General features: G+C 37.9%; 1 protein-coding gene and 1 long non-coding RNA gene across 3 annotated transcripts; both read right to left on the bottom strand.

Annotated features, from left to right (window-relative positions):
- Positions 1-3,829: 3,829 nt before the first annotated feature.
- On the bottom strand, positions 3,830-6,086 carry LOC114465716 (uncharacterized). The gene is made up of 5 exons (XR_003674335.1): positions 6,059-6,086; positions 5,775-5,922; positions 5,570-5,677; positions 5,366-5,461; positions 3,830-4,397 (listed from the first exon to the last, which is right to left on the bottom strand). It is a non-coding gene; the product is annotated as an uncharacterized LOC114465716 (long non-coding RNA).
- A 140-nt stretch (positions 6,087-6,226) lies between these two features.
- Positions 6,227-11,840, bottom strand: LOC114465720 (5-aminolevulinate synthase, nonspecific, mitochondrial-like). Of its 2 annotated transcripts, XR_003674336.1 has the most exons (6): positions 11,682-11,840; positions 11,404-11,586; positions 10,137-10,181; positions 8,399-8,518; positions 7,414-7,615; positions 6,227-6,278 (listed from the first exon to the last, which is right to left on the bottom strand). XR_003674336.1 is itself a non-coding variant. In XM_028450917.1 (2 exons), the coding sequence occupies exons 1-2, from the start codon at positions 11,779-11,781 to the stop codon at positions 11,387-11,389; spliced, it is 300 nt and encodes a 99-aa protein (XP_028306718.1). In that variant the 5' UTR covers positions 11,782-11,840; the 3' UTR covers positions 11,306-11,386. The 2 variants fall into 2 exon arrangements, 1 of the variants encoding a protein (XP_028306718.1); XM_028450917.1 differs by lacking the exons at positions 6,227-6,278; positions 7,414-7,615; positions 8,399-8,518; positions 10,137-10,181 and having other exon boundaries at positions 11,306-11,586.
- Between the last annotated feature and the right edge of the window lie 452 nt (positions 11,841-12,292).

Below are 12,292 nucleotides of genomic sequence, written 5' to 3'. Positions count from 1 at the left end.
ACTGATTGACTATGACAAACCTGTATCTTAATTTGTTTTAAAAATAAAATTATCCATATGTATATATGTTCACTTTGACTTTTCACAACAATTCTGAAGTTACTGTATCTGTAATTCAAAGTGTCAAAATATCATGTGGTGTGACTGTGACGGAGCAGGTCCGTCACTGACCACGGGCAACAGCATACACACACACACACACACACACACACACACACCCCCGCAGCGCGGAACAGAGACAGCTTTAAAGCAGACACGTCATCCTCCAAACTTTTCCCTTCTGACAGGGGTTCTGGGTGCAGACAGTTAAATAACATAACCTCTCCTTCCTTCCCCAGTCATAGCGCAACCAAGGGTGCACACTTGGAAGCGCTAGTTGTTAAAATGCATACATTCAAAGCGCTCTTACCTGCAGTCATCCCATGTAGGGATGAGGAAACGGGGCACATTACTTCTGCCTTTTTTATAGTTTGATACCACTAAATGGTGTCAGAAGTGGGATGGCTAGTCGCAAGAAGATTATCCAGTCCAAAAGAGCACGCACAGGACTACGTTCACAGCAGAGAGAGCAGCTGGACGAGGAATCTGAATGGACTGATCCAGCTTGGGAGGTAATGTCGGCAGCAGAAGAGGAAGCGAATGAGCCCAGACAGGAATCAGCCTCAGCAGGGGCCAATGTCCCAGAAACAGCAAGCAGCACAGGAGGAGGTGAACTGCTTACCATGATGAGAGACTTTATGGCTGCACAGCAGAGGAGAGAAGAGGGCCTGATTGCAGAGCTACGGGGCCTAAGGGTTTCTCTTCCAAACCGGCCTACACCTGCTGCCACTCCTAGCACTGTGACGGCAAGCAGCCCAAGGCTAGACCTGCCAACACCGGCACACCAACATCAGAGGTCCCCATCTGAGGCTGCAGAGACTGTTACCTTTCAGTTGCAGGGTTCCAGCAGCGGACCTCAGCAGCCAAATTCGGAATAGAGGTATTATCAAGACCCTAAAATTCCTCAGTATCAGATGGGTGAGGACATTAAAAACTTTTTGCTGCGCTTTGAGCGCATTGCTAAGACTTGGAAGTGGCCTGAATGTGAATGGGCCTGCCGACTTCTTCCATTGTTGACCAGGAAGGCACTGGAGGCCTACACTGCAATGGACGAAGAGAGAGCCCACTGCTACCCAGACCTGAGAACAGCCCTGTTGACGAAGTTTGACATCTCACTAGAAACATACCGTCAGCAGTTTAGATCCACGAACCGAGACCTACCATCGCCTAAAGGGGCTCTACAGACGTTGGGTCAGGCCGGAACAGCTTTCCAAGGAGGAAATCGGCGAGACCATCATCTTGGAGCAGCTTCTTCAGATGCTTCCAGTGGAGGTGAGGACCTGGGTAAAGGAGCATGAGCCAGTGGAGGGTCTTCCTGCAGCCAGGCTGGCTCTACAGTACCAGAACGCGAGGAAGGGTATCTCCACTCCACGCAACATCGATACACCTCAACGGGCATCCTTCCATCGACCTCAAACGTGGGCCATGTTGGGGGAAGAGCACTTAGATACTTTTTGATTTGACTGTTGCGCTACTGACTCCAGGTGGTTATATAAGGATTAGGACATTTAACATTATTCCTACTAATCGTAAAAACATTTAACATTTGTACAATAGAACAATTTTCTAATATTTTACAGAAATCCACTTTGCATTTTTTTTTAAAAGCAACTCATAACATTATAACAAGCAAAATTGTCAAGTGCAGCAGTAACTCTACTACATCTATCACCTGTGTTTTTCTTTGTGAGCTTAAAGCCTGGCAAATAAGTCAGATTTTTTATGGAGCTTATTGGTAATAGTGGTCCAGTAAGAACAGGCCTGAGGGCTCCTCTTGTGGTCCATGCGGGCTACCTGGTGCCCGCGGACACCGTGTTGGTGACCACTGTGTTAGATAGATAGATAGACAGACAGAGGTGTAAAGAGTACTGATGTATCCTACTCAAGTAGAAGTATTGTTATTTGGTTGCAATTTTACTCAAGTACAAGTAAAAGTAAGTCATACATAAAATACTCAAGTACAAGTAAAAAGTAGTTCAATTAAATAGTACTTAAAGTAAAAGTTACTAGTTACTTTCACCCCCCATGTTCCCTTGCATACAGTAAACATAATTTTTATTGTTCTAGATTTTTTTAAAGCATTCCAAATTGACAGGAGAAAATGTTCTAAGTCATTGTTAATACTGGCAAAGTGTCCAGGATGTACCATTTTTGTGCTCCTGGCAGCACGAGCCTTCCACCACATTCATCTGATAAGAAGATGCATGGGATGGAGGCCATAGTTAAAAGTTTAGCTGTTGAATTGGTTTTGCTTGTTTGACCCAGTAAATGAAAGATAGAATCACTGCAAAATGGACTTTGGCTTTAAAAAAACAAAAAACAAAAAAAAATAAACATAAAATAAAAATCAGTGTGATATCTAACATTTGCGAACAAATAACCTGCCTTCCTTTTATTCTGTAATGTTATACTTTACATAAAATATCAATGATTATCTTATTACAACTTTCTGGCAACACAATCATCTTAAGCCGGGGAAGTTTCGGGCACTCATTACCTTTGCCATTAGCTTTCCTCTATATTTGGTGCTCGAAGGAGCTACATATTGTAGTTACGGGTAATGAACCCTATTAAAGCACAATTAAATAATATTTTCGTCCTAGGCCAGTTGAAATTAAGACTGTCTAATTGTGGAGGCTACTGTATGAGCTGATCCAGAGAAAGTGTTTGAATAGTCTCTTGTCAGTGGGCTAATCGATGCATTAAATATGTCTTAATAGTTTACAATATCAACTAATAATTCCTGAAATTTGCTACATAAAGCCCAAGGACTCAACAGCATTATTATTCATACATATATGACCCCTGGTGTTGAAACTGTGACATGACACCAGATCAAAGTCAAAGTCAGCTTTATTGTCAATTCCTTTGCATGCACAAACATACAAGGGAATCGAGAAGACGTTTCTCACTTCCCACGGTGAACAGATAAAGTGCTCAGGCACAACAGAAAAGACATTCCTATACTAAAGGTATACATACAATTTTTACAACAGATAAAACATTTACTAATACCAAATACTAAAACTTATACTAATATATAAATACAGTGTGTAGGTGGGAGCAGCAGCATGAGTTCCTATATAGTTTGTTATGATAGTGCAAAGGCAAAACGGTCTTGGCAGCATAAAAAAATTCTGTATATACAGTAGTAGTGCAAGAGTGATAGTACAAAGAGCAGTCAGTAAAACAGTAATAAATAACAGCATTTTCAGTCTTGTTGCTATTTTGGTGGGGGGGGAGGGGGGGGGGGGGGTTCAGCTGGTGGATGTGACTGAGGTGACAGAGGGGAGAGAGTTCAGCTTCCTGACAGCTTGGTGGATGAAGCTGTTGGTGAGTCTGGTGGAGCGGGCACGGAGGCTCCTATACCTTCTCCCAGAAGGCAGGACGCTGAACAGACTATGTGCGGGATGGCTAGCGTCTCTCACAATCCAGGTAGCTTTTCTGGTGAGGCGGGTGATGTATGTGTTTTGAAGGTGACAGCTTCCTTACAAGAATAAGAAAATTAATATTTCATTGTGAAATGTCAAAGCAATAAATAGATAAATAAATAAATTTAATTTCATTCAGTTAATTAAAATCCCAATACATACAAAATGTGACATGGTCTGAAAGTGATAAGCGTTTATGGTTAAAAAAAAGGAAAAAAAAAAGAAATCTGAAGTTGAATTTAAAATTGTTATTTGTGATGTCTTTATGACAATATTGGAATTGTTAATGCTAACTTGCCATAATTCAGGGCAACAACAGTTGCCCCTGTTGATGTTGACGTTGTCCTTCTTGTTGCTGCTGATGCTGTAGTTGCTGCTGATGTCGCTGTTGACGTTGCCCTTGTTGTTCTGGCTGCTGATGTGGTTGCTGTCCTTGATGCTAGTAAAAAATAGAGAACAAGTGGTGAGTCTTCTGATTCAGCAACAAAGGCAAAGTCTGCAGCAACATCAACAGCGGCAACAGCATCAGCAGCAACAACTACAAGGGCAATGTCAGCAGCAACATCAAAAGTGATAGCAGCAGCAACGACAAGGACAACGTCAGCAGCAACAACAACAACAGTTGCCGCTGTTGATGTTGCCATGACGATGCCCTTGTTGTTGCTGCTGCCTCTGTTGCTGTTGCTGCTGACATTGCCCTTCTTGTTGCTGCTGATACTGTTGTTGACATTGATCTTGTTGTTGCAGCTGATGCTGTAGTTGCTGCTGAATTTGCTGTTGACACTGCCCTTTTTGTTGTTGTCGCCGTTGTTGCTGCTGACGTTGCCCTTGTTGTTGTTGCTGCCGATGTCGTTGTTGTCCTTGGTGCTAGGAAAAAAAACAGAGAACAGCTGATGAGTCTTCTGATTCTACTGCAGGCTTGTTTCTAGGTGAGTCTCTATGATAGAATCCAACATGAACTAAAGTCATTCCCATTGTTAAAGGTCATCTTAGATGCTGATATGTGCATTTCAGACAATTTATGGAGAGCACGGACACAAAATGAAGTTATACTGATGCAAACCTCAATACTCTTAGACTGGGACATTAAACACATCTGAGATTAAACTTGTTCTCCGAGAGTGTGTCTGTGTCTGCACATCACATTAAGGTACACCTCATTTTTGTTTTAGAGCATTGATTGATTATCATTAGTATTGATTAAGGTATCGACAATATCCAAGCCATAAGTGAGGGATATTATTCCCGGCAGGTTATTCTCTTATATTGTGACAAAACTTTAATTTAATTCAGGGAACCCTTGTGAAATAATTTTATGAAAATTGCACAGTTTGAGAAAAACTGTGAATTCTCAATTTGCAATTAAAAATGAGTTCTGTCATGTGATCTAAGCATGAAAAGACTAGAGTTTCTTTGAAATATTTGGAGAAGATGAGATATCAATTTCTTTTTTTCCAAGGGGATGAATTGGATGTTCTAAAGTTTAGTTTGACACGTGTTTTAGACTAAAACACAACTGAGATTAAACCTGTGTTCAGAGTGTGTCTGTGTCTGCACATCAGTTTAGATACACATTATTCTTGTTTTATAAGATTAAGATTAAAGATTAAGATTAAACTTAAAGATTAAAGATTAAGATTAAGATTAAGATTAAATCGGGGCTTTCGCCTTTAATTGGTCATGTAATGTTGTTACATACATGGAATTTGTCCTCTGCATTTAACCCATCCCTGAGGAGCAGTGGTAACTGGTGACTTGATTTCACATTTGTGGAAAAACTATTTTGAAATAAAATCAACATAAAATGAAGTGATGTTTTGAGTAATGACACTTACCGTTAGTATGTTAGTAATGTTTGTTATACAATCCCATCAGTAGGAGGGTGGAGGCAGACGTGGAGCTTTAGTTCGTGATTTCTTACTCTTTGTCCCCTAAAAACAGACACGTGACAATTCTAGTCAGCTGATAAAACACTTCCACAGTCATGATGTCATCACCTCTAAGGTTGATGGGTAAACATTTCTGCGCAGTAGACTTACGTAATTCACTTTGTTGCTCCAGCCGGGGTTACTGAGAGCGTGTATATGAGCTTCCACTTGGGCTTCAGCTTGGAAGATCTGCCTTTTGTCTTCTGCCAAAGACTTCCACTGTGGATGAACAATAACAAAGTGTCACACACACACACACACCAAGGACAAAAATGTGAAGATCACAGATCATTCATCGAGGAACAAACAAACTTACGCGTTCAGAAAGAACTCGATTGACTGCAGCACTGTTCTTAATGCCGAGCTCTTCCTGGACTGTCTTCCTCTCGCTTTTTAAGAACAGCATAAATGCGTTGGGAGGTTTCTTTACATACGTCCCCTTATCCTTCTCGTGTTTTCTTTTCCTAAAGGAACAAAATGCAAACAGTGAGCAGGGCAGGGAAACAGTAGCTGAGAGTAGTAGAGAGAGAGAGCAGGGAGACACTCTGATCTAGAGTTACTCAGGAAAAAAGACAATTAAAACAACTCAAGGACACTTACTTTGGAACTGGGACGGGTTCCAAGGCCTCTGGTGGCATGATAGCCAATAACTCATCCAACTCATCTCTACAAAGATAAAAACATAAACAGGCGGGATGAGAAATCATGTCACAAACATGTGGACCAACGTCTGTGATGGATCAGGTGTGTTTGTTTGCTTTGCTTACTGTTCTTCAAAAGAAGGAAAACACTCAGGTGGGAAGAATGGACTGCTGTAAAACTGGAGACACAAAAACATGAATATTAGACACCAGTTGCATTTTTCAACTACAATTACATCCTCAATAATAAATGTTCAAGTACAGCTATATTATGATTACGATGACCTGCATTTTTCCAATTACAATTCAAATTAGAAATATAATTTTCCCTCTGAAAGTCAATTACAATTACGTTGTCAATTTCTCATAAACCTCATAAAACGTGACCTTCCTCTTATGTTAGCTTTCTGTTAGTACCATGATAACGGGTCAGTTGTCTCCCACATCTTAAATCAGCTATAAAATACACTAAAAATTATTATCTATCATCCAATTTGTTTTTCATCTCTTGGTTACTTTGTTAGAATTCCTAATTAATGAAAAAAAATGATATTCATGTTCTTGGTGTGGGCGTCTGAGCCTCTTTTCTGTCAGTTATACCCCTTAATTATTATTTTTTCCTTCAAATATAAAATTGTCTGAACAGTAAAAAAAAAAGGCCATATTTTTTCCATTTTATGCTTTACTATATACAGCCATATCTCTGAAAGTGGGTGTTCTTCCACATTTTATTTATTTATTTATTTATTTTATTTTTTACACCTTACTGGTTTCTAACTCCAGTTTAAGTGAGTTCATCAAACTTGAACTAGGTGTTAGGTTCTTATGATAGCCTTAAATCTGGAAAAAATTCACAGATTTTTACATTTTTGTGGCTTGCTACTGACCGTTTTTCGAGAATTTCCATTCCAATTACTATTACAAAGTCAATTATCTGAACTCAGTTACAACTTTATTATGATTACAACTACAGTTTTTTTTCCCCAAATACAAATACAATTACAATTTTAATTATTTCATAATTGTAAATAATTATCAATTATGTGATTACAATTATATTTTACCCCAGCCATGGTATCAACCATACACCAAAAAACTACTGCTAGGGTCTGTCAAAGAAAACAAACTGAGTGATATTCCAATGCCACATAAGAACTGGATAAAAAGACCTAAATAAATCTATTAAAAACTGTGCTTCTAACAACAACAGGGTCATATAGAAGCACGAGGAAGGGCCTGTCTGTTCTTAATGGATGAACAAATGTATGCTGTGATGTTGCCCACATTGGCACCATGTGTTTCAGTGATTCTTACTTTGAGGTCTGTTAATGGTGGAGGAGGACATCTACAAACATGAGTAGATGACGTCACAGGGTAAGTCGCCCAGTGCACCAGTCCTGCAACCTCTGGATAGACCTGCACAATATCGGTGATCTCAGGTAGGAGATGCTTCAACTCCTCCTCCTCCTCCTCCTCCTCCTTCACCAAAGGTTCCATCACCATGGATAATGGTGTCCTGTGATACAAAGAAATAAACAAGAATAAATAAGATACACACACACACACACACACAATACACAAAATAACTCCCAAAACACAAATCAACAATAAAATGCCCCCAAAAAATAATCAAAAATGACTCAACAAAGACACAACAACTACTTAAAGGAACAAAATGACTCTGGAAACAACAAGAAAATTATAGAATAGCTACAAAGACACACAAACTGTCAACAAAGTTACACAAAATGACAGGAAAATACAAAAAACAACAATAAAGATACAGAAAGTGACCCCAAAAACGCACAAATCAACAACAATACATACAATACATGACAACAATGCAGAAAAAGACAGAACATTACACAATATTACAATAAGAACCCCCCAAAAAATAACCAAAACACACATAATGACTCCAAAACCACACAAATTACCCATATCTTGCGAAATTATTTGAATTCCAATTTTATGCAAATGAAATAATAGTTAGAGGTCGCACAAAACACTTGAAAATTGCTCTTCTATAACATACTTAGCCAAAAAATTTAAATAAAAATACAACGGTTACAAAAAAGTGTTAGAACATCATTAAAATAAGTCATTTTTGTGTAAATAGTGGTGTCCCACACTGCTATCAGCTGTATATCATGTGAATTAGTAGTTATATCTGTAATTATGTTGCTATTATTATCATACGTTGTGATAAATGACCTCCACATGTACTATGCTGCCGCCTGGTGGAATATAGTAGGAACTACTTTCCGGTCAAATAAAGCCTAATAAAACTTCTACTTACCTCATTTTGAGAGCAGGGGTTGTTAATATGTGAATTCCTTGTTGATAATGTCGAGAAAGGGTCGCTGACGATTCCTGACAGAGTTTTCCTTGCAGACTGCACAGCGCACTGCAGATACAACTGCTGGAAAACAGTTTGTTTTCTTTCTAACCGCTTATATAGGGTGAGAGATGACACGGTTGCCATGGAAAACGTGAATTTAAATAATGCTCTTTTTTTTTTTTTAAAGTAACGTATTTGTTTTTGTCTAATGTGGATGACGTAGTGGTTCCCAACCTTTATTGGGTTGTATCCCCATTCTGATATCACACATTTCTGGTGACCCCAGAGCAGGGCCAGCTTTAGGCCATGCATGAATAAAAATAGGTCAAGTTTTTTTTTTTTTTTTTTTTTTTTTTTTTTTAAGTCAATACACAGTGTGTACACATTATTATTTATTTTAAATATCAAGACAAAACAATGCAATTATGCAAAACAACACATCATCGGGAAAAAAAAAAAAAAAAAAAAAAATATATATATATATATATATAACCTATTTTAAAATGTAGAATAATGCACTATAATACAATATAATACTTACAGATATAGTGCAAATGTCTCGAGGGAACAATAAAAAAAATGGTGCAAAATCCATAATCTGCAAAACACTGCAATCAAAAGTTAAAATAAAATCTAAAAGTTTCAGTAGAAGGAACTTTCTACGTTCCTGTTTGGTTTTACTATTCAGCAACACATATCTTAAAATAAAAAAAACACAATGTGCAAACGACATGATAGAATGATATAGAATAGAACAAGAATTAAAGTAAAATAAAAAATAAATATGGGCAGAAGAATAGCAGGTAAAGTTATAGATTTTTAATATTAATATTCAATTAAGAGAAAACATGTTCAGTTATTATTGTAAAGGGTGTGTTTCACCGTTTAAAATTATATTAAAAACATATTACATATAAATTTGGAGGGGTGCGCCTCTCCAGCAGATAGCGCCATAGGGGGCCACCTGTGTTGCCTGTCGGGAAGGCCGGCCCTGCCCCAGAGACATTTTCCCCCAGAATTAATTTTTGATAATGGTTGTTACACTGCGTTACAAATACAGAGTGGCCAGAGATTAGTGCTCAAAGTGACATTACTGCATTTTATTTAAACTAGATTTATATGTTTTTAATCTTTTTTATTTATTTGATCAGTCTCTAGACATTTCAGGCGACCCCATTTGATTTCCAGCTACCCCATGGTTGAAAAACTCTGGAATAAGGCAATCAGTGTTTGAAACTGTATTTATGAATGTGTGTAACACATAAAAACTCATTTTCTTTGTTCACATGTATTGAGCTTGATGATCAGACTAAACATTAAGGTCCTAGCACCAGCTTTGAGATTCTTATCTCCTTGGACTGAAGCTTCTCTTTACACAATCTGGTTGGATTATGTCAAAACAATATCCCAGTGCAAAATTTGTTCCATTTATTCATAACATCAGCATTAAAACTACCTACAAAAAAGTTTACAAGTAGAGGCTTTGATTTGGCTCGATATTATGTGGATTATGTCTGCAAAAAGTGCCCACATGTACACAAAATCATAACCAAACACTCGCCTATGGAGCATTTGTGGGAAAAAGTTAATTTCAGGTTTTGTACAGTCACCATGCAATAACCAAACACAGAATACAGCAAGTCCTACAATATACACAATGATTGAATTGGGCCAAAAACATGGAAAGAATCAATACCTGATGTGAACCATTTACACCGTTTGCACATCCACAAGCATGATCCTGTAAAAAAATGAAATAAAACATCTTCTAATTTGTCTTCATGTTTTGTTTTTTTTTTTTGATAATAATTTAAAAAACATTCATTTTGATCTTGGTATGATTATTTCTTGAGAAAGAATTGTGATTTTACAATTATTTTTTCTATAATTAATTTCACATTACCATGATTTTTAAAATGTACTCCTGAATCTGAAATTAAAAATGATGATGATGATGAATAACTAAAATCACATTAATAATCTCATTTTCAATCAAACATAAATCACACCTGCTGTCTAAAAGATAAATACATACTACATATTATGCACTTCTTTCAGAGAAAACCTGCATTAAGGATAAAGGAAGTAAATAAATATAAATATTATGGATGCACCGAAATGTAAATTATTAGATCCTTTAAAGAAGTTTACACTGTAATGACAATTTTTGACTACTTTCTTTTGGAGGTCAGATGATGAACAATTAAGCCTAGAATGTAAAACATGTATAAAACATCCCTTTAATTCACCCCAAAGAAGATTTATTTGGGTTGAGGTCAAGATTCTATAAAGAGGAAAGAGCCGACTCCAAACACAAAGTTGGGGATGTAAAATTGTCCAAATTGTTAAAAGAACTCAGCGGCAGAGCAATACAAAAAAGCTGTTATATGTGTAAGTGGTCTGTATGCCTACGTAATAGAATTTGTGTTTCCTACCATGGAAGTGTTTGGAACACCTGCAGATTAATCGATTGAATGCATGCATTCAATGGATTAATCTGAGTGAATCAATACTTTAGGTCTTTTTCAACTTTATTCAATCACAATTCATGATGAAAGTGAGATTCAAATAAAAATGATAATACAGTCATTTGCATTTCTTGGGTTTTTATTTACATCTAATAACAAACGGGAGTTTATTCTGAATTTTAAAACAACCTTAATTAACACTTTTTACAATATAAATGATTACAAAGGTTGCGCATGCTGACGTCACTTGTGTAGAAGCTAAATGCTTGTATGACTTAATGAAATGACTGAATATTTACTTCAGTTTTAGGCCTGAACATTATTATTTATTGTATACATGAATGTGTCAAATTACATGGAAAACCAAATATGAATGAATAAATGAATAAACGTGATAAAATAAAAAAGTTAAAATTTTAATACAAATAAACAAATATAAGTGGGAAAAATACAAATGTTAATGTGCCAATCCACTCCATCAGCAATCAAACAGACCTTTCTGGACAGTGCGGACTTCCTCCACATGCTCTTCAAATTCCATGCCCACCTGACGGACAACACTGCTGTTGTTCTGGCCCATCTCAGCAGCCAGGAAAGGGCATTTGGAAGCAAGTGCCTGCCCTGATGGTGGCATTGGATGACCAGAAGGCAGCTTAGAGATTGCCTCCTCCATAGGTGCTACAGGTGTGCAAAGTAAAATGTTATGATGAGAACTTAAGGGATATTTTTTTCTGCCCATGACATAGAACAAAATGCTATTTCTTCACACTCACCTTTATTGACAGACGCATTCTCTGGAACCTTGTAAGAAGAGGAGGAGCAGAGGGCCCGTGCCATCGTAGGGGCCATGGGTTTTGCAGCCAGTTCCATCATGAATGGGCATCGCTGGGCATACCGGACCAGAACTTTTCTGGACTGCTGGAAGAAGGCCTGGGGTGCACGAGCCAAATATGGACAGCGACGTGTCGGGGCAAAAATTGTTAGTTATGTTTATTAACATATTTACTCATAGACCTTATTCTTTTTAAGGCTTTAAGTTGAGACTTTTCATTTCTGCTGTCTCATGTTTTCTGCTCTCTTCTCGAGGTCAGCTTCCCAAAACACATCTTATCTCTCAGACACAGAGGCATCACACAGTCACATGCCTACACACACTCACAAAGTCACACATACACACCCAATACACATCCATTCATACACACAAACACCATACATGCACACACCTCCAACACTCACAACAATCAGGAGATACCAGAGAACTGGTTGTTTTGACCCAAAGAAGAAACTGTCTCTTTTCACCCTCTTCTATCACCTCCACCCTGTCCTCTTTATCTCCTGGGGGGAGGAGGGAGGGGGACTGAGGGGGAATATACGTGATGAGTTG

The sequence above is a fragment of the Gouania willdenowi genome, chromosome 6 (assembly GCF_900634775.1).
Source record: "Gouania willdenowi chromosome 6, fGouWil2.1, whole genome shotgun sequence".
Lineage (NCBI taxonomy): Eukaryota > Metazoa > Chordata > Actinopteri > Blenniiformes > Gobiesocidae > Gouania > Gouania willdenowi.
This window is presented reverse-complemented; position numbering and strand designations above follow the sequence as displayed.

Bases quoted from the DNA above. Each gene is read 5' to 3' on its own strand.
- LOC114465720 (XM_028450917.1), bottom strand. From the start codon at position 11,781: ATGATGGAACTGGCTGCAAAACCCATGGCCCCTACGATGGCACGGGCC. The intron at 11,587-11,681 runs GTGAGTGTGAAG...GCACACCTGTAG, and splicing joins GAATGCGTCTGTCAATAAAG to CACCTATGGAGGAGGCAATC.